We start from the raw sequence: 21,707 nt of genomic DNA on the forward strand, positions 1-21,707 counted from the left end.
TTTTTGAGTCTCGTAAAATGAACAAGAATATGCCAAAAATTATGATGTACGTGGACGAGCTAATTTTTGGAACAAATATGTGCCGAAATTTTTTACCGTGTATACTTCACGGAAACGAGGTCGATCCAGCCTCCGATGTACCGACGGTGTGGGCCAAGACGTCAGCTCATTAGGGGTACGGAATTGGAGAACAGTGACGCATAGGGGAAAGTACTCTCCCTTCGAACGTTCATGCCTTCGAATAATGTGAATTTCATTTGTTTTTCGTAAAATATTTACACTAAATTATCACGGAATTAACAACAATTGATGATAAACCAACTAATATTTAGTGGAAATGTGTAAGTCTCGTAGAAAAACTAAAAGAAAATTCACATTATTCGAAGGCATGAACGTTCGAACTTCGAAGGAAGCGTACTTTCCTCTAATTGATCATGATACGAATTCTTAAAATGCCAATAGGTCTTCCTTTGACCCTACTATTTTCTAATTTGTGTCAATTTTTCTGTTAGTCAGTTAAACTTTTTAATAAAAACTGTTAAGATTATGTTAAGAATTCCTCAAAGTAACTCATGATGCAAAAATAAAATACTTTTTCATCTTTAAAATACATTTGCAGTCAAACACTTTCTAAAGTATTCGCCTTTCCAAATTTTCCCCAAGAGCCTTTGTGTTAAGATTTCTGTAGAAAATTTGCCAAAATACTCAAATTAGATTTATCAAAATGTTTTGATCACTTCAAGAACCAAAATGATTTGTTAAAAATAACGAATTCCGCAAAAAACTTTATTTACACCGCTTGAGATTAACCAATTCTTGGCACAATTCCATTAAACTCATATCACAAAGACTTCTGCCAAGCATTTTTCCTCAGTGTAAGAAGAGCCTGAGTGTTTCAAAATGTTGAAAACTATCGATGAAATATTCAAAGATTTCACGCTATTATAATATTTTCATTTTGGTGAATGTGTTCGAGAAAAGAGAAAAATGTTAATTTTGAAGTATCCAATAAAACATTAGTTTTGTGCGATTAGATAACTTTGTCGGTTGTCTTTTATGATAAACCCCTTTAATGGCGAATACTGTGGAAAATTTTTGCATGTGATATACAAGAAAAATAAGTTGCAATATATAAAATCATATTTTGGACAAGTCCTCGAAAATAACAATCTTTTGGAATAGGCAAAAGATGACACATTTGTGGACAATTTTTGGACTATCACCGGATGATGCAATACAATCACAAATTGTCATCATCTCAATATCGAAAGTTCCATACAAGGAATCCATATTGTAAGTGGCATTTGATATTTTTGCTAAAAAACCCAATTAAATGCCTCATTTTGTGTGAAGATCACCACCTCAAAGCATTTTTGGAAGGATCTTATTCTTACGATCTTTCAGTGATCTTTCTAAACTTGGCAATAGATTCAAGTGCATGCTGGCACTTTTGCTCTTCCTTATTGTTTCTCGGCGGAAATGGCACATCTGTTTATATTAGGGTCGAGAGATAGATCTTGCATAAAATTGATGCTAATGCTGTGACCCAATAAATTTGTTATAGTGCTCACCATCGTTGACCCTATCATGAAGATGTCTGTAAAAATCAGTGATCTTTCACATGACGATCATTTAGGATAGTGTGATCAATTTGTCACATAAGATAGGTGGCAGATATGTTTTTTTTTCTCTCTCAATACCGTCAATCGGACAACCAAAGAACAAGCAATCGAACCATTTGCCGCACCCATAAAAGCATCTCAAACATCTTCCCACTTGGAATTGTTGCAATTATTCTCAAATGTGCATTGCACTTGCGATATTGTGGGCATCACAGGCAAACATTAGTAGATATTTGTGTATCAAAATACGTGACATGGCATTTTAAATTGCACCACACCAACTAAAATAAAACACCCGATCGCGCTCCAAAAGTTTTTGCCATGTGCTGCACACAAAGAGATCTTCAACTGATCTTCGAACGGTTTTCAAAAGTTGTTCTTTTTTGCTTTTCACTCACATTTTTCTTTTTTTTTAATCTTTCGGCCTCAAACACAAAGTTTTCAGTATTTTAAACAAAATTCCTCGTAAAATTCCCAAAAAACCATCTATATTTTAATTATATATTAATATTAATGCAGAGACCATTCCTACCTGATGATCGCGATCATCTCTTGCCAAAATAAAAAATTAAAACTTGGAGGATCGTCCGTGAGATCACCAATTGGGCGAAATTTCATCGTATATAATTCTTCTTTTTTTTCTTTTATTTTTGTCAACTCCACCTCAAATCAAAGAGCTATGGAGCATAGAAAGAGATAAAGAGGAAAAAAATAACTCTTCACAAATTGTTGTTTTGTATTAGTTCAGCTCTTCTCATGTAAATGTAGGTGAAGATAGAGGCAAATTAAATCCAACAAAATTATGCTACGAAAAATTTCACTAACATTTTCTCCCTTTTCTCCAACATTCTCGCACACCATAATATACATCTAAACTAAACTTTTCTAATTCTAATTTATGCCAACAGAGATTTGCTTTTAATTTAGAAAATAAACTCAAGACATATGTATTTATATTATTAATGCAATACGACAATTGGGATTATCGTCAAAAATTCACTCGCGTCACACAAGTCACTCTCACTTGCCAATCGCACCATTTGCATTCACTCAAAACAATACCTCAACCTAGGGTGGGATACTAACTAACTGCATATGGTTGGCTGCTGAGTAAAAGGTGAAATAGTATGATCTCTTGGCTTCATACATCTACTGAAATTAGATAATTTAATTTCTTTTAGAAATTATAGGCAAAAAGCTCAGTGGTCCCCAAATTAAATAACTCTCATTTATTTGGCCAAAACACAAAAATATAACCAATTGTGCACTTTAAGGTATTCCATACAGGTACAGTGCTGTCTCTTTATATGCATAGTTTGGGTACTTTTTTGACAGTTCTATCTCTGAATATGCATAACTTTTTTTGAAATTCCTTACGGTTTTTTTTCTTTCTTTTAATAAATTATAATTTTTGTTAATTTTTCTAGTTTTTTTTTATTTTATCTAGTTTTCGAAATATTCGAGATCGATTAATCGAAAATCGATTTTTCGATTAATCGGATTTCCGATTAAATCGGATGAAATTGGGGTATCATAAAGGTTGTAGTACTCCACAAGGGCTTTCCAAAACATCAAAATTTTTCAAATTCCGATAATTAGAAGTAGAGATATGACCATTTGAAAATTGAATTTTTGATTCCCTATAGCTCTGATCGGGGGGGGGTCGGAGGGGGTTAAGTTTGGTATCGATCGTAAGCTCTTAGGCCCAACTATAACATACTGAGTATTTGAGATCGATCGTTGCCATAGGGGCTGAGTTATTGAGAAAACAAAATTTGGGGGTATTCCAAAATGGCGGAAGGGGGGATGGGTCTGACATCATCAACTTCTAGCCACTCATCGATATTTAACCTTTGCCGAAAACGGCTTGTCGATATCTCTTTCCGTTCTCTCTCCAGAAGCGTTTGTACTCCGGACGGGACGGACGGGAGGTCCACGAAAATCGATTTTTAGCAAATATGATTTTCGTGATCTATGAGTGTCATAAGTGTAAATCCAAAATTTGGGTTCGAACTGACGAGGTCGGATTTCATCTGTGACCACAAAAGCTGAGATTGTAAAAAATCTCAGCTAAAAATATTTCGTAAAATTTGTCGTAAATGTTTGTGAATTCGTACTAGACTAGTCCTACTAGACTAGACTTTAAGATCCGCTAAAAAGTTCGTAGAAGTTCGGTGATCTGATACTTAATCATAGAAACGGGATCCAGAAGGACCGTTAATACCTCTGGGGAATTGAATACATAGAAGGGCCTTCCCGACTAAGGTCTTCGGTAGCATAAAAACAAAATTGAAAGGTGCCTTCCATATAAGATTACTTTCGACGTACTATAAAAAGCGTAAAAAGAGGTAAGATCATAAGGATGTGGTATAACATATTCAATATCCTACGTGATATTTTGGGTATGAACATGAACAAGCTCTTCGCATAATGGTTGCCACATTTGCACACTTTGGATCAAAACCGGAAAGTCAAAAACGAAGCAAAATTGGACGAAATGAGGTTTGAACTAATCTTTCAGCCATCATATTTGAAAGATCAGGGCTTTAACCAAAAAAAAATGGCTCACCAATTATAAATTTTACTAAAATAACGAACTAAAACAGAGGTGTGCAAGAAACCGTTGAAACCGAATTAACGTCAAAATAAGTTTGTATAGTAGCGTTTTGACCATTGACGTACATGTTTCATTTGACGTTAATTCGGTTTCAACGGTTTCTTGCACGCCTCTGAACTAAAATGTGATATTTGAGCATATTTTGGAGTTTTCGAAAATCTCCTTTTTCAATGGAATAAAAAAAAATTCTTTAATTGAAAACGCTACCTTCTACTTTTATCGGTGTTCTTTTGATATTCGAATTTCACAAAAAGGAAAGAATTTTGTTTTAGTTACTCATCCTACGGACTTATTGAATGATCTGTTAAAGAGTTTAACAATAAGAGACTGGGGTAAAAAATCACAAATCTAAAGCTTAAAATTCAAATTTTCTGGACAAAACAGGCTTCAAATTTTTACCTAAAACGATCTTCTGACTATATGTGTAACTGTTCGCGAAGGTCTTGAAACCTTAAATAGCAACCATTTTTATTGGTTATCAGAATCTAATAGATCTTTTGCCCTTAATAATCTTTTTTTAATTCCAAAAATTTCCACAAAATCTTGACTGATAATATATTGGCAATATTTGTTTTTGAATATGAATTTATTCTGAGCGATCCTATCCACCAGAAAGAAAGTTCTTGTTCTTCAGAAAAGGTCTCCGAAAATCAGGTTCCAAGGGCTGCATTTTTAAAAATTTCTAATAAAAATTTCAGAAAATTGAAAAAAATCTAACACTGCCATCTTTACTGTCAAATTTTATAAGCTAAATATCCTCGAGGATCAGCCTAAGTCTATTTGGGTCTTAAGGATAGTTTTTACAGATCCGATCTACCATGCCTGATCAATAAAAACCATCCTTAAGTTCTAAAAATAAAGAAAAGCTTACGAACAATCACCCGCACTTACGGTAGGGGAGATTGGGGCAAAAAGTCACAAATCGAAAACTTCAAAATTCAATATCTTCCAATATAAAAAAGACATCGGCTCAAATTTTTTTCTTTAGATAGCCTCCATAGACCTTCAATTTCGTAAGTTTCTTAGAATTCGGAGAAGAAATTTAGAAAATAAAAAATATCTAAATTTTTACCCCTATTTTTGAAATATTTTTCTTGCAGAAGATAACAATTATTGCCTACTTATTTTCTAAAATTAATGCACTGGTGAATATATCTTAAATAATTTGGATTCTCTGAATATGGATCCGCTACCTATTTTAGAATTTCACAAAAGTTCTTTTCTCCAGAAATCCTTTTATTAAAAATGGCCACTTGGGGTAAAAAGTAACAAAAGGTATAGAGCAAAAAGTAACAAAAAGCGAAATAATTTCTGATGTCTCACGGCGAAAAGAAACGTCATTGCCATGTGTCGTCACTTGTTGTTTGCATTTGTCAAACGATTTGCAGTCTCTTGCGTGTTTTTTTCTAAAATGGCTTGAAAAGCGCTTTTCTCGTTTTCTCGCTTTTCTAGCAGAGAAAATGGTGCTTTACTTAGGAGTAGATGAATAAATTTTCTATGAAAATATGTCTTCTAGATATTTTTTCGAATTTACTGAAGCCTGTAATGAAGCAAATCAAAATGTGATAATACCCAATGTCTGATACTATTTGCCCCAGCATTTTTGAGAATGATCACAAAATTACCTTTTAGAAATCGGCTCGATAAACGTATTTCCTTACAAAAGAGAGGAAAATTACTTTTACAAAGTTGTAGAGCGGTAAATTTCTTATAAAACTGCACTAATTAGAAATTTCTGAAGCGCTCGAGTAGCTTGTAAAAAAATAAAATATCCGTTTTGTGACTTTTTGCCCCAGTCTCCCCTATATAAAAATTCTTAACAAGAAATTTGTTTGTAGAGTTTAAGTTTTCTATAAAAATATAATAATTGTATAAGGTCAAGTACCCTCACATGACCGGGTTCCTCGACTCGACCGGTGGGTCAATTTTTGAATGTTTGATCGATTTAATGGTTAATTTCTATGAAATTTTAACTGATTCGTATTATTAGTGTAATAATTGTAATATTAATTAAATATTAGAGCGAAATATAAATAAATTGAATAAACAACTCTGCCGGTCAAGCGAGGGCACTTTACAATCACACTTTACCCTTTACCGCCACTTTACTTTAATTGTCCCATATTTTTTTTACCTAGTTCCTAGAAGTTCAGAGAATCTTCAATTCCTTTTTAAAGTAGGAGAAAAAAACAATTCCAAACGCGCCCCAATTCAAATGTACCCCATTTCCCCTAAGTTTCGCTTCTTTTTTTTTCTTTGGAAAATTTGTATTGGCATTTTACACATTTTTTCCAAAATAATCATGAAATACACAAAAAAACATAATATTTTTAGAGAAATATGTTAATAATGAGTTTAGAATCCTCTCCAAAGTGCTTTCAATAAGAAAAAATTAACAGAAATTGACTTTTTGATGTGAAAATCTTAGAAGAATCACATAAATTTCACAAAGTTAATTTAAAACAAAAACTAGAATTAAAAAAAAAATAGCGTAGGAAAAAGATTTATGAATCCTAGAGTTCTAATAACCCTTGAAAATGAAAAAGAACTGGTTTTTTTTTAGAATATCTCCACTGACGTAAGCCTCTTTTTGCATCAAATAGTCGTTGAAATCATTCAAAATTTCTCAAACTTACCATTTTCCTGCATAACTCCAACAAATTCTCAGTTATCAATAATTATTCTGCCTTTGCAATCTGCATCGTAATCGTGAAAACCCTGAAAATAATTAAATTTCTTTTTAGAGATCCATCCATGCGGTGCGTGAGCTTACAGTTGCTTTTTAAAAATCGCGCGGGAATATGGAACTTTCACTGAGCTCAGACGCTACATAACCTCACTGTTGCTCAGTTTGTGTGACGTTGCGCCCGGAAAACAATGTGGGTTATCTGAGGCTAGAAAAAGTGCCCCAAAATCGTGAAAAAATGGGAAAGTTGAAGCAATCCCACCATCAGAGTGGCAAATCGAACCCTGTTGTGCAATTTATACGAAAATATGCATCAATTACCTTTGTAAAGTCACTACTTTTCGATCCGTCCCGGCTGCCACTGGTCTCATGGGGAATTCTGCTGGCGGAACTCCTTCTCAATGTCATTGTGGTGCTACGGGTCCCCTACACGGAGATTGATTGGGTGGCCTACATGCAGGAATGCGAAGGATTCCTCAATGGCACACTCAACTATGCCATGCTGAGAGGTAAGTTCTTCCGGATGGCTATAAATAGCCTGATATGTGAGAATTTATTCCTGGATGTGTCTATTTTTAGGTGACACAGGTCCTTTAGTATATCCAGCGGGTTTTGTCTACATCTACAGCATACTGTATTTTCTCACTGGCCAGGGAAAAAATATCCGATTGGCTCAGTACATTTTTATCGGAATCTATTTGCTGCAAATGTTCCTGGTTCTGAGGATCTACTCGAAATCCCGCAAAGTGCCTCCATATGTGCTACTTCTGACAACTTTTACGTCGTACAGGATCCACTCGATCTATGTCCTGAGGCTCTTTAATGATCCTCTGGCCATTGTTTTTCTCTACGCTGCACTGAATTGCTTCCTGGACGGAAAATGGAATCTTGGGAGTGTTTTTCTGAGTCTTGGAGTCTCCGTAAAGATGAATATTTTACTATTTGCTCCAGCAATCCTACTTTTTTACATCACAAACTTGGGATATGTCAAAACTATCGTACAACTGGCTATTTGTGGAGGGATTCAGCTGTTCCTGGGAGCGCCATTTCTCCTGACATTTCCTTTTGAGTACTTCAAGGGCAGTTTTGACTTGGGAAGAGTCTTTGAGCACAAATGGACTGTAAATTATCGGTTTCTGTCAGAGGAAATCTTTGTCAATCGATCCTTTCATATTGGACTCCTCCTGGCTCATGCCATCCTCCTGATCATCTTCATCCGGCCAGCGTTTCGTTACTTCCAGAGTTACTGTCGCCTCAGAAGTCTCCAGAGCCAACTTCAGCCTCAAATAGATGCCAAAAATGCCGAGATTGAATCTGAGAAACGTCAAAAGCTGAAAAAGAGGAAGAATGTTCAGGAAACTGAGGAAAAACTAACTCCTGACCAGGAAAAATTCCTCCAATCCTTCGAAAAGGGTCTCAAGGCAAACATGTCCGATGTTCCTCGTCCAGAATCCCCCGAAGAAGAAAAATACTCCATCCATTTCGATCGCTGCACTCAACTGGCCATCCTGCCCATCTTCCTCTGCAACTTCGTCGGGATTGTCTTTGCCCGGAGTCTCCATTATCAGTTCTACGTCTGGTACTTCCACACTCTCCCTTATCTAGTGTGGTTCACAGACTTCCGGACAAGTGTCAAATTCCTAATTCTGGCTCTTATTGAATTCTCCTGGAACACCTATCCCAGCACAAATTTCTCCAGTTTACTCCTGCACATGTGCCATGTTGGCATTCTCGGTGGCATCTGGAGGAAATTCCTCAAGACTCAATGACAAAATAAAGACACACTCACAGAGAAAAATCTTCAGCCTCTTCCTCAAAAATCACCAATTTCTCTCTCTGTTCTGTTGCTCCCTTCTTTGGTCGTTTCCCATCCCGATACTTCTTCCAGAACTTCTCAGGTTGAGCATATTCCACAAAGGATTTAAAATTATCACAGACTGCCTCACAGAAGACATCAACTTTGTCCTTTAGCGCAGCATCAAATCCCACAACTCTCGTCACAAATTTCGGTAAAATAGACACCATCTTGTCCAGAACTGGAATAGCTAGCTTGAGATTTCCAATGTCAGTCTCAGCAGCACCTTCCTCGGGAGTTTTTTCAGGTACTGGAATATCTTCCTCCTCATCATCTGGCAGATCATCGGGATCTTTATTTTTTCCACCACTCTTTAGCATTGTCCAGGACTTAAATTCGCAAATCCTCGTAAAAACCTCCAACAGATCCTGAAGAGCCTCAATGCTCTCAGGAGTCTTAATAAAAGCATCCTTGTAAATTTTCTCCTGAATAGCCGAAACATTATTCAGGAACATCAACAACTGGAGATCATTGAGATTCTGCAGAAAGAATCTATACAGTAAAAGCCTCAAATGCCTCTTAGATTTTCCCTGAAGGGGACAAATCTCATTATCCATCTCAACCGAACTGAAAATCTCAAATCTCTCGAACTGAAACAGAAAAGACACGTCAAAATACACTAAGCCACCTAGAACCTAAAACCCCTAAAATAAACTCACCATATATCCATTGGATACATAAATGACTTCCAAGAAGCTCGTTTGGAGTAGAAGACGATTCTTCTCTTCGACATACTTGAGCACCATTCCTGCAGCAGCTCTTGCAATTGATCGGCAAGGATCAACTATTGTTGCTAGGACGTTCATTAGGAGCCTACCGCGCATTTTAATGTAATCCTGCATGACTAGGCTCGTTAGGGCGGCCAAGGCTTTGTAACGAATTACACTAACTTGTGCCTTCAATTTGGACACAACTTCCTGCATAATTGGTTCCGTGAGGGTGGTGTGCCTAAAATTACAACATTCTAAGTTCCTGTTCTACCTATCCCAAAAGATTTTGGAAAAATCATCAGACTACATTAGCTTATTCTAGGTGAGATTCTTAATACAATTGTAATCAAACATTGGTTGAATGTAGTGATTCCAGCAACGGTTAACCAGTTTCGGAAAACCGGTTAACCGCCCTATTTTGGAGACGGTTGTAAAACCGGTTTTAGAAATGAAACCGGTTTAAAACCGTTTTTTTTTAGAAATTTCAAAATTTCTCTAAACTCTAAAGTTTAACCCTTTAAGGACGATTGGAATACCGGTGTCCCATAAAGAAAATAATTTTTCCTGACTACCTAAAGTTACTTCTTTCTAATGTTTGTACATAATCACGAAGTAGAAAGATGTAGGAATCTAGGATATTTTTTGCAAATCTCCAGCTATTTGCTATATAAAAAATATTTGAGCTCAAAAATAACGAATTTTCAAATTTTCAAGTTGGTGCTTGAATTTTAATATTTTTAATATTTCTAATTTTTTTTTAACTCTTTCGTCTCCTTTGGGACACTGGGTACCCATGGAAACAACAATTTTTTAGGCTATCTAGAATCAATGAAAATCCGATTCTTCTGGATAATTACAAACTATAAGGATGTCCAAATCTAGGATATTTTTTGCAGGATCCCAATTAACTCCTGAGCTAAGATATTCTTGGTCAAAAATCGTGAATTTTCGATTTTCTGCTTCCTTGCACATATTGTGACTTTTTTCATATTTCTAGACCCGAATAAGGGAAAACCTCTCGGGGCCAATAAGTATGATAACTAACAATTAAAGATTACATAAATTCGAAAAACAATTTTTTCTTAAATTTTCAAAAAACTTGTTCAAACTTTATGGGTACTCTCATCCGCAAAACCCTAGAGATCAAATGTAAGGTTATTCCGCCAATGCCCGCCATTTGCTTTTTGACACCAACCTTGTAACAAAATTCCAAGCGGGAGCGACATTTTTGCCAATATGGCCGATAATTTTGACATTTGGCATCGCGGGAGATTGCTTTCAGGGAAGTTTTTCCTATTCTTCCAGATTTTGGTGAATTCTGATTGTCCAGGAAGTGTTTTTTGGCTCTTGAGAAAGCTTAATATGTCTGCAATAACATCGTGTTGAGAGAAATGTGTGTTAAAGTGTTATTCTGTGAAATATTTTGAGGAATCTGTTGGCAAGCAGGAGCTGGGTGTCTTTTTTTAGCACTTCCTGGACATCCCACAAGATACTGGTCAATAATTCTTCTTGTTTTAGTGATCAACATTGTAAAGGAGTCATTTGTCATGCAAGAATAATTCACAAAATTGATATTATTGGCTTTTGGAAAATTGAAGTTTGTCCAAGTTTGTATCCTTTGCGTTCTTTAGGAGACGAGAGTTCCCATGAGTTTTCCAATTTCCCAGAGGCGGAGAAAATTCTTTCTTTACAAAAGTATCATATTTGACTACTAAGACTTACAATAAAGTGAGTTTTACTGAAATTCGTTCGCTGGATATGTTGTGGTCCGGAAAGAGTTAAGCAAAAACCTCTTGGGACTACAAACTATAATAACTATACATAATATTTCTCAACAAAGTAAAAATTATAGTTTATTGGTATTTTCAGGAAAGCTTCATAATTTTCATGGGTCATATATGACCCAATCGTCCTTAAAGGTAAAAAAAAACACCGAATCTGTCTCTAGTGGATTTTCGAAGATTTGAGGTTAGACTGTTTCACGTTTTTGTTCATGTATGCGCAAAATAGTTAATTATTCATGTAATATTCTGTGATATATCAATTAGTTGAGATTTCCCAGTGCAATACTGACTAAAGAAGGTAATATTTTGATAATTATAAGATACTTCTGCGTATATATTGTAAATTCATAACTTTTTACTCTTGTACATGACTTCAAAAATGGAAAAAAAAATTTCATAATCAATGAACCCGAAATCATCCACATATTATGCCCGGAAGATAGCGATGATGCCGACAATCTTGTCCTGAATGAAAGTGATATAATATATTTGGAACAAGACGTGGATGAAATGGACTTTGAAGCCTTCATCGAAAACGCATCAACTCCGGAAGAACTCCCGGATCCACAACAATGTGCAACTGTACGTCTTAAATTTCCAGAGTCAAACAACATTGCACTTACCCATTACCATCAAACATGTTTCGAAGAAAACTGAGGTGCACATGGTGCTATCAGAAAAAAGGATTATAAGACCAATTGTATTTGTGAGCCATGTGACATTTATCTCTGTGTTACCTTACCAGTATGCGAAATTTGTTTCGATGAATATCATAAAAATTAAAAATTAAATAAACAATAATACATTTTTTCATAAAAATTATTGTTTTTGTGTACAAGTATTCAAGATTCTGTGAGACCAAAAATTGAATGAATTTTTTTAAAATTAATTATTGATCGTTTCAATTTTTACTCGTACTCTAAATATTTTTTTTTATTATTACAAATATATTCAAGTTATTTATCTTTCATAAATAATAGAACAAACGAGTAAACTAGTCGTCTGGAAAATTTTGTGTTTTTTTACCTTTAAGGACAATTGGGTCATATATGACCCATAGTTTTCCAGGACTCCTAGGGATGGGAAAATTTCTTTTTAACCGTAAATCTCTTATTTAGGCTAAAATATCGAGGGAAACTTGATTTCGTTGAATTTCGCTCAGCGGAAAGCTTCTCGTCCTTAAAGGGTTAAGCCTAGAGACGTATTAGTTAGAAACTGATGGAAAAGTAATCTGGTCGTTATTTCGATTACAATTACGTTAAACCGTCTCTTGGCTTAAGACATAAGAGTATCTAGGTCTAGGGCATAACGAACATTAAATGTTTGAAGAAATGCAACGCATGAGATCGTCTGTTGCAGTCTCTGTATTGTCGAATTATAATATTTAGAAGCTTGACGGCCATTTATTAAAGAAGTTGATGCCTTGTAGTTCGGGTTAGGGTGGTCCGGGATATATTTCTTATCGAAGGCTTAAACCTTTTAAAGACGTGGTGGTCAAAAATAATTTCATGTGACAGTTTAGAGAAGAAAATGTAACTTTAAATCCTTTAAATGGTTATGGAAATAATTTTTTGGGTTTTGAAGCAGTTACTCAATCAACCTTGAAGAGTTAAAGCCTATCAACAACTCAGCCTGATCCGTGTCATATCAGCAGAGTCATTAAAAAACAAAAAATGTTATACAAAATGACGGAAAAACGTGAGAAAAACGGTTAAAGTGATTAAGGAAAATCAGGGAGTTGCGACTAATATTTTGTCAAAGTTTGAGCCCAATCGGAGGAGATAAAATTTCATAAGGATTTACAATACGTGACATTTTTAAGAATTGGGATCTCAGTGGCGCAATAGGCAGGACCGTTGGCTCTCGGGCGGATAGATCCCCGCACGGTAAAAACTTTTGGACACTGACCAAAATATTGGAACAAGTTTTCCTTGGAACAATTTTTTTTTCGAAGCGATTTGCATATAGAAAAGATATTTTTTGTTCCAAAAAGTTTTCTTTGTAGTTTTGTTATGAAATGCAGTTACAATTTTTATTAGAGTTTTCTTTTGGAACCGTTTTGATACAGTGGAATGTCTACAAACTTGAGTTAATTTCGTTTTATACTAATTTGTTTCTGAAATTTGGAACAGAATTTGTTGCACTCGGCTGTTTTGTTCCCACTGTCAGGAACAAATTGGTACATTTTTTATAACAATATTATTCCTACATCTGTAACATATTTGTTCCAAAAATTTTCGGTGTCCGTGGACGAGGTAATTTTTGGAACGAAATTGTTACTCATATGGGGAATCTTTTTGTTCCTATTGTCGGGAACAAATCCGTGTAAGTGATTTCGTCTTACAGTTAAGGCCTATACTTCAGTCGAGATGGATTTCGGTGGCGAAAGTTCATGAGGAACATCAAATAAGAATCAACTTGATAGTGTTTTGTAAAAAGCGCGTGTATGACGAAATCATATGCGAGTGCTGGCAGCAGGAGGGGAAGGGAATCTCGAATTAAAAAAAAAGGTGAAACCATGTAGCACGAAAATTGCTATAGATTTGGCGTCCTCCTCGCTTTGGTGACGGGTGACTGAGTGTGAGCGGAGGGATACGCTTTTATACTAGACGAGCTATTTTTTGGAACAAATTCATTACTAATATTGGGTATCTTTTTGAGTCTCGTAAAATGAACAAGATTGTGCCAAAAATTATGGTGTCCGTGGACGAGCTAATTTTTGGAACAAATATGTGCCGACATTTTTTACCGTGTACGCAACTAAATGTTCAGAAAAAAACCACTGTGATACTGGCACGCCTCTGCCCAAAAACTCCGGGAACATGGAAGAAGCATCTACACTACGAGGAAGGCGTACCTGGGCGATCTACGATCAGCAGATTCTTGCAATACGAGCACGTTGTAAAGATTACATTGTAATACAAATAAATTGTCTCGATACGATTAATAATAATTAAGAATCTCACCAAATATTCAAAAAATATTCCTAATATTCTCAAAATATTCAAAAAATATTCCTAATATTCTCAACATATTCAAAAAATATTCCTAATATTTTCAAAATATTCATAAAATATTCCAAGTTAATTTTTTTTTTTTAAAAATCTGTCTACTTACTTTTTGCACATGTCCGTGAGAGCAACAATGATATTGCAGGCCAAACTCTTGTGCCGAGTACTTTTGAGAAGTTTTCCCAATTCCGGAACCACTTCAGCTGCCACATCAGAGTCCCTGATGGCTAATCTTGTAATAAATATGACCAAGGTGCAGCATTTATCTGGATTGGCGTCCTGCATAATTCGACTTTCACGAATGAGCCGATAGAAAAAGTCCAGAAATTCCTGCCGTGGCTTCTGATTGAGATCCACGCTGGTCTCTGAGTAAATGTAGAGGAAATTAATCATCTTCTGATTGATTTCCCAGCCTTCGCTTGATAGCTGAAGCCTATGGGTCCAAATGAAGTCCTCGGCAATGGCATTGAGCGTATTAATCCATTCCCGGTCATGCTCCTTCCCTGCACACTGCCTCAGCTTCAGGCAGACATTGTAGAGGGGAGAAACAAGGGATGTGGGTAGATTTCCCTCTGATAGATGCTTCTGGATGACAATGTAGAGATTATTGAGCGTGGCTCGGCTGAAATGAGTCATCCAGGCATTGATAATTTCCAGCATAAAATGCTGATTGACGGGATTTCCGGATTGTCCATTGTCCTGGAGGGTGTTGATGAAGGCTGTTACGACAATGTCTGGATTCTTGCTACGCATCCTGGCAGCCACTAGAGAAAGTAGTAGCCAAGCTTCCGTGGCATTTTCTGTGTTTGTATGAGTCTCGATTATTGAGAGAGTTTTCTGAGTGACAATACTATTCCGGATCCATGAATCCATGGCATTCCGGAGGACTCCACGATGCTCCTGCTGCATCATTGTCCTCAGCGTGATCCAGGGCATCTGGGCAGCATTTGTTGAAGAATCCTCATGGCGCTCGATATTGTCAAAAATCACCACTTTGAGACTCTCCATTGCTCCATCGACAATCTTCGAATCACTGTCCCTCATCAATCTCAAAATACACTTTGTCCAACCCTTGATGACCGTCTCCTTCTGCGGATACGTCTTCATTAGGGTGCTCAGGGTGAGAACAATTTGCTTTCGCACGAGAGACGAAGAATCCTCTACCAATCTTGTCATTTCTTCAAAGAACAACTCATTGTCCAGAAGTTTCTCATTCCAAGCTACAAGATTCTCTAGCAATCCCAGGGAATACTTCCTGACATGTGCCAGGTTATTCTCTAGCAAGTGATAGAGATAATTTGGGAAATCTTCAGCGATTTCTTCAAGTTCCTCAAGACCCGAAATTTCTTCATCCCTTTCCGGAGGATGCTTAAAAACAGCCCGTAGAATTTTCTGGGCATTTCTATTTCCACCGCTGAAGATCTTTGTAAGCCCAGACAGAGCTTTCATCTTAACATTATTATTGACATCAATTGTCTTCTGCAGAAGCAATTTTATAATCAGGATCTCTCGAGGAATCTTCGAGATTTCATTCTGGAAGAGATTCCAGTTCAATTGGCAATCAACCATGGCTATTCTAGCCAGGAAATCTGTCCCATTAGCTCGTTGATTGGCATCCTCACTGCAGACAATCTTTTCTAAATAGGGAACAATTGAGACGTTGCATTTCTCAAAAATTGCCCTCTCGTACTTCTGGGCAATATCAAGAGTAGCACTGTACTGCTCAGCCCGGATATTTTCTTCGGGATTTGACAGGGTGGACTCGATAAAATTAGTCAGAACTTGGGTTGTATTTGTGGGGAATTGTTCTAAGAGGTAAATGAAAAAGCCAGAAATGCTATCACCATGCAAAAGATCCTTCTCTAAAGTATTCCGGGTGCCAGTTGGTGAGTGATTATGCAGCACAGACGTAAGGGAAAAAATCTTTGACAGATTCTTAGTGATGTCCCCATGAAGGGGACAACAGAGATCCTTCAGTACCTCATAAGCTTTCTTCGTTAAGCTGCAATCAGCTGTCAAACCAAAACCAATTCTATATCCCAAAAATAACCAAATATCATGCAAAAAAAATACTTACAGGTATTCTTGTAGCCACTTTGGTAGTAGAACAGTATGAGATTTTTCATTGACATACAAATAGACGTCCTGAGATCCTCAAACTCCTCCAAAGACACATGCTTGAAGAGAAACTGCAAGTCCTCAAGTATCGTCAGAAGAGATATCTTAAATTCCCCAGCCTCGTGCTTAGACAATTTCTCAGATTCCAAGTGCTTAGGAAAATTGGAAATTATCTGGAGAAAACTCTCGTCAAAGACACCACATCTTTTCGCTCCTGGAATCACCAAGGTCAACACAAAACAATCAGCAGCTAAAATTGCCAACTTCCGGGATACTTTGTCCTCCAAACTGACTCCCAAGAGACTAATCATGCACTGAATGAAGTTCAGGAAGGACTCCTTAGAGACCTTCTTGATAAGTTTATCCCAGGAAACTGTGCACAGTTCCCTTTCACTGTTTTCACTCTCTGATCGCTCAAAGTGCACATAATTCCGGATATTTCTCATCTCTGAGCACATCTCAAGGAGGATAGAAGTGCATTTAGGGTCATTTTTTGCATTTTTAACGAGATCTAGGGACCCCAATTGCTCAGAAGCGTCTTCCGACGACACAATATCAGACAGCTTCTCTCCATCGAGATTCTTATCGAAAAACTGAGATAACTGCTGAAATTGCAAGTAGATTGGTTGTAGATCACTTTCACACATCCTTTGGGCAGGATTTTCCAGGATTTTTCAGAGATTTTAACACTTTTTCAAACGATTGAAAATGCATAAACTGCACGCGTCGCGTTTGTTTACTTGAAACTGAGCCTACTTAAGAAATCACGGATATTGTAATCGACTTCGAATTCAATATTCGTGCAAAATACAATCATTATCTTGCAAGGAATTATTTTATTTGTTTTAGGGTAATTGGCTTAAAGCGAGACAGTTTGGAAAGTTGGACAAAGCAGTCTGGAATGTGAGACACCTTCTTAAAAACTTGATAATAAATCAATTAAATATTTCAATTGGCGATAAAAAGATTATTAAACTTAATTTTATGATTATTTCAGAAGTTAAAAATGCAAAAATCGTTATAAAACAATCAAATGGTGATTATTTGCAAGAAGAATTTAAAAAAATGTATTGCATGCGTGATATTGTTATAAGCATGATGTTTTAAGTTTGAAGTGCGATATTTTCAATACAAATTGATTTTTTTGTTACTCTTTTTTCAAAAGGGTTGTTAATCGCTTCTCGGCCTAACGGCTAAGATCAGAGTGTAGTATCAGAAGGGTTGTTTTGTTGTTTAGAAACTTGGCAAGATGTTTATCGTCTTTATTTTTATTAAAGTTAGTTTTAATACGTTCAAAAATGAATTGATCTGTAGAGGTGAATTTGACTCAAATTTTGGACATCTTGGTTGTTAATTTGGACAACTTGGCTGTATATTTGGACAGCTAATCCACCTCAATAGGATGCCCATTGTTCTCTAATTCAAAAACCTGTCTTACCTATCTTACCAAGTCCTCTTCCTTATTTATGTGAGCGAACCGTAAAATATCACATAAAGTCCGGAAACTTTCCATATCATTTATTAAAGTGAGTTGACTTCGGTACTCCAAGTACGTGCGGATTCGCTCATTCCCTGGTCTTTTGGAAACCTTTCAGGGCTTTGCTCACTACATCTCGTTCGTAGAGATGATGCTCCTTTGTTTCTCTAGGCATTTATACTACCTAGTCATCGAAAAAGCTAAAACTTCACGAAATTTCGAGAAAAAAACACCTGTCCAAAATAAGGAGTATCACCTCACTAGTGAATATCTGAGAAAATTTCCCACTTTTCACACGAAAAACATAATTCTCAAGGCAAATCTTACTTCAGGTCAAATGTGCAAATCACCATTAACGTGAATCAACACAATATTCAATGAATATTTAATAATATCAATCACTATTTAATCATATCGACGGCTCCATTCCATACTATTCTAAGTCGACATAGAATTATATTACTACGAGAGATATGTTGTTCCTGGGACCGAGATCTACAACTGGTGAAAATTTGGTGGTCATCCGGCGTTCGGGTAACGAGATATTCAATTTTTTCGAAAAAAAATTACACGGGCAGTATAGGAAATCGCCAACTTCAAATGGCTCTCCTGAAATGTTGTCATTCTGAGATAGATAGTATAGAATGGAACCGTCGATATTATCAATATCATCTACCAACTGTTTCAGGCCTGAGCTCGTTAAAACTCGTGTAATATCGGAAATTTTGTGATGATTCTAATGAAAATAACAGATAGTCGTACTGGCAATACTATTCCCGCTTATTCACGGTGCCATGATAAATTTTTTTGTGTTAAAAAGACATAACAGAAAGAAAAACTCACATAGAAAGAAATTTTCTTCTTGATATCTTTGTCGGGAGACGAATATCTCTACACTGCACACACTTTTACTTGAATCTTGCAGGAATATAAAAAAAATTATAAATGTAAATATAACTTCAAATGGTAAGCTTCCTAAATCGCGCGCAATTCAACTCGCGAGAGAGTGTATAGAGATAAGTAATTTACTTGACAAACTTCAGTATGTATGTTTTTCTCCAATTTATTCTTATTAGCAGGTCGTGTACCTTCTTGTAATATGTACTCTGGCATTCCTTATTAACCAAAATAGTGTTGTACAAAAGAATTTTTCTCAAACCTATCCTGACTTTTGGAACTGCTCAAAAGAAAGGACGATTGAAACACCGGTGCCCCATGAAGAAAATAATTTTTCCTGACTACCTAAAGTTATTTTTTCCTTATGTTTGTACACAGTTGTAAAGTAGAAGGTTGAAGGAATCTAGGATATTTTTTGCAAGTCTCCAGCTATTCACTACATAATAAATTATTAAGTTAAAAAATGACGAATTTTCAAATTCTCATAATGAAAATTGATTTTAATTATTTTTTATACTTCTAATTTTCTTGAGCAAAACCGCTTTGGAAAAAGAAACTACAATACTCAAACATAATATTTTTCATTAGAGTGAAAGTTATCATTAATGAGTATTGTCAGAAAAATTACTTAAATTTTTGAGATCTTTTTGTCCCTATCGTTCATAGAGACAAAAATACACCGAATTAGACTCTGTTGGATTTCCTAAGGCTAGATGTAAAGGTGTCTACACATTGGAGCTGATTTCATCTAGAATTATTTCAAAAATTTTTTAAAGAAAAATTCATATTTTTGAAGGAATTCTTGGAGAAAAATACCTCCACACTGGGTTTTTTATTTTCCATCAAAAAAATTTTGACAGATTGCCATCATTTCCAAGTCTCTTGCTCTTCTGACTGTTTTTCACGAAAATTTGTTGTTTCACTGCTGGAAAAAGTGAGAAAAACGTTTGATGAAGTTCCTTGGGATAGTATTTAGTGAATTTGTGAAGAAAATCTTCTAAATATGCAAGGGAATAGTGTTTTTCTGGAGATGTCGTTCCTGGTGGAATCCAACCCAGCCTTTGAAGGAACATTTCCTGTGATTTTCTGGACTTTTTTTGAAGGATTTTACTTTAGTTTTTTTTTAATTCTCACCACCTTTTCATGCACTACTACTCAAACTGGGAGTCCCACGGAAGAATCGATGGCCTGTGGCTATCCAGTTCTGGTGTTCTCGAAAGGAAGCAATCCCACATAGTTCCTAGTCGTTGAGAAAGTGAATGATATAAAAGATCATTCTGATGTTCTTCTGGGGGTTCAAATGATGGCTTCTGGTAGCTCCGGACAGCTCTCGTTTGCATTGAGATCTCCTCGGTGGCTCTGGTTAGCTCTTGTTTTAATTGGTAACCAAGGCATATAGAGATTCCAAAGTGCCCGTAAATTTTCTCCTTTCCACTCATCTTGCAATCCATGGAGTACGAAGCCACTGTACTGTGGAACACCTCAAGAATACACAGATGGATTAACTTCTGGCAATTTCTGGAGGAAAATCACAGGAAATGTTCCTTCAAAGGCTGGGTTGGATTCCACCAGGAACGACATCTCCAGAAAAACACTATTCCCCTGCATATTTAGAAGATTTTCTTCAGAAATTCACTAAAAACTATCCCAAGGAACTTCACCAAACGTTTTTCTCACTTTTTCCAGCAGAAAATAACAAATTTTCGTGAAAAACAATCTTGAATCGTGATGGTTTCCGTCAAGAATTCTGTCAAGAATGACTTTGATGAATTTTATTCCAATGTGTAGCGGGTAATTTCTTTCAAAAATTCTTGATGGAAATTACCTTCAATTGGATATGATTTTTGAAGAAATTTGTCTACACATTAGACAAATTGTCTTCAAAAATCCATCTTTTTGTCAAAAATTCTCACCAATGTGTAGGCAATTTTCTTGAAGAACACTTCTTGAAGCTCATTTTTGATAGAAATTTCTTATAATGTGTAGACACCTTAAGACCTTTTATCGATTTTGTTTATCGGTTTCATTATTCTTGCTGATTATTATCGGTCAGCGAAAACCGTCTCATCGTTAAAGGGTTATTGTACTATTTATTATACCATTCTTAAAAGAATGTAACTGTTAATAAATACTAATATAAGCTACAAAAGGTACAGCTATCATTTTAATTTTAAAGAATCGATAGTCGATACTATCGAAAAGAAGTTATCGTGTAAACTGTAACTCCTGAACTATTTAGATACACTCAAGAAATTTCAATATTTTGATGAAATTCCCAACAAGAGTGCACTATCGAAGAGAGTTCCTTCCACTCTATATTATTAATCATAACATAAGATAGGATAAGATTTTACCATGGGTTTTCTTGTAATTTGACTTTTTTCCATGAATCTTACGGTTTCTTTCTTATAAGAATATGTGTTAAAATTTGTACTACAAATGGTTCAAAAACACTTCCAATATGATATGATACAAGTTCATAAAGTTCTAATAGAGGTGTTTCTTCGACCCTAATACTTTTTTTCATAGGTGTCTGGATCGGAAATCAAATCCTACTGCAGTATTAAATAAATAAAAAATAATAATTTTGAATAAAATAAATCTTTTATTCCAAAAATTTATTTGGAATGCATATACTTTCGTTAAAGTCTAAATCGAGGTCTAAATACAAAAAAAATAAAATAAAAAAAGACAAAAACAAAAAAATCCGAGGTAAAGTTACAATGACCAAGTTGTGAATCTCTAATACCACATATGCTCATGGTATACTTTGCGCCTTTATTTGACAGCCGCTTTCTTCTGAAGTTTTGGTAAATTTTCCGAAATTTCTCTCTCCGAAAATCTTACAATACAAAATATTTTACAAAACAATCCTTTACAAAAACTCATTAACGGTCATTTTAAATGATTTTTGGTAAAATGTTTGGGTA

General features: G+C 35.7%; 3 protein-coding genes across 5 annotated transcripts in view; 1 reads left to right on the forward strand and 2 right to left on the reverse strand.

The window, feature by feature from the left end:
• The window catches only part of LOC129804343 (sestrin homolog), an 88,704-nt gene extending 81,747 nt beyond the window's left edge, over positions 1–6,957 (reverse strand). Inside the window, exon 1 of one of the 3 annotated variants that reach the window (XM_055851559.1) lies at positions 6,876–6,957. The gene's annotated coding sequence lies outside the window, so the exon portion shown is untranslated. Of the gene's footprint in view, positions 1–2,154; positions 2,709–6,875 lie in introns of those variants that run through there. The other 2 variants (XM_055851565.1, XM_055851564.1) reach the window with 2 other exon arrangements.
• LOC129804338 (lethal(2)neighbour of tid protein 2) lies at positions 873–8,723 on the forward strand. Its single transcript, XM_055851551.1, has 3 exons — positions 873–1,293; positions 6,984–7,434; positions 7,505–8,723. The coding sequence occupies exons 2-3, from the start codon at positions 7,164–7,166 to the stop codon at positions 8,692–8,694; spliced, it is 1,461 nt and encodes a 486-aa protein (XP_055707526.1). The 5' UTR covers positions 873–1,293; positions 6,984–7,163; the 3' UTR covers positions 8,695–8,723.
• On the reverse strand, positions 8,625–17,151 carry LOC129804304 (condensin-2 complex subunit D3). The gene is made up of 4 exons (XM_055851472.1): positions 16,363–17,151; positions 14,392–16,297; positions 9,440–9,728; positions 8,625–9,370 (listed from the first exon to the last, which is right to left on the reverse strand). Exons 1-4 carry the CDS (start codon positions 17,048–17,050, stop codon positions 8,711–8,713), a joined length of 3,543 nt encoding a protein of 1,180 aa, XP_055707447.1. The 5' UTR covers positions 17,051–17,151; the 3' UTR covers positions 8,625–8,710.
• Positions 17,152–21,707: the final 4,556 nt, after the last annotated feature.

This window comes from Phlebotomus papatasi, chromosome 2 (assembly GCF_024763615.1).
Source record: "Phlebotomus papatasi isolate M1 chromosome 2, Ppap_2.1, whole genome shotgun sequence".
Classification (NCBI taxonomy): domain Eukaryota; kingdom Metazoa; phylum Arthropoda; class Insecta; order Diptera; family Psychodidae; genus Phlebotomus; species Phlebotomus papatasi.

Excerpts from the sequence above, each read along its gene's own strand:
- LOC129804338 (XM_055851551.1), top strand. The coding sequence starts at position 7,164 with ATGGGAAAGTTGAAGCAATCCCACCATCAGAGTGGCAAATCGAACCCT. Across the intron at positions 7,435-7,504 it reads CAACTATGCCATGCTGAGAG|GTGACACAGGTCCTTTAGTA; the intron begins GTAAGTTCTTCC and ends GTCTATTTTTAG.
- LOC129804304 (XM_055851472.1), bottom strand. The coding sequence starts at position 17,050 with ATGTGTGAAAGTGATCTACAACCAATCTACTTGCAATTTCAGCAGTTA. Across the intron at positions 16,298-16,362 it reads AAGTGGCTACAAGAATACCT|CTGATTGCAGCTTAACGAAG; the intron begins GTAAGTATTTTT and ends TTGGTTTGACAG. Across the intron at positions 9,729-14,391 it reads CTCACGGACATGTGCAAAAA|GCACACCACCCTCACGGAAC; the intron begins GTAAGTAGACAG and ends TTGTAATTTTAG.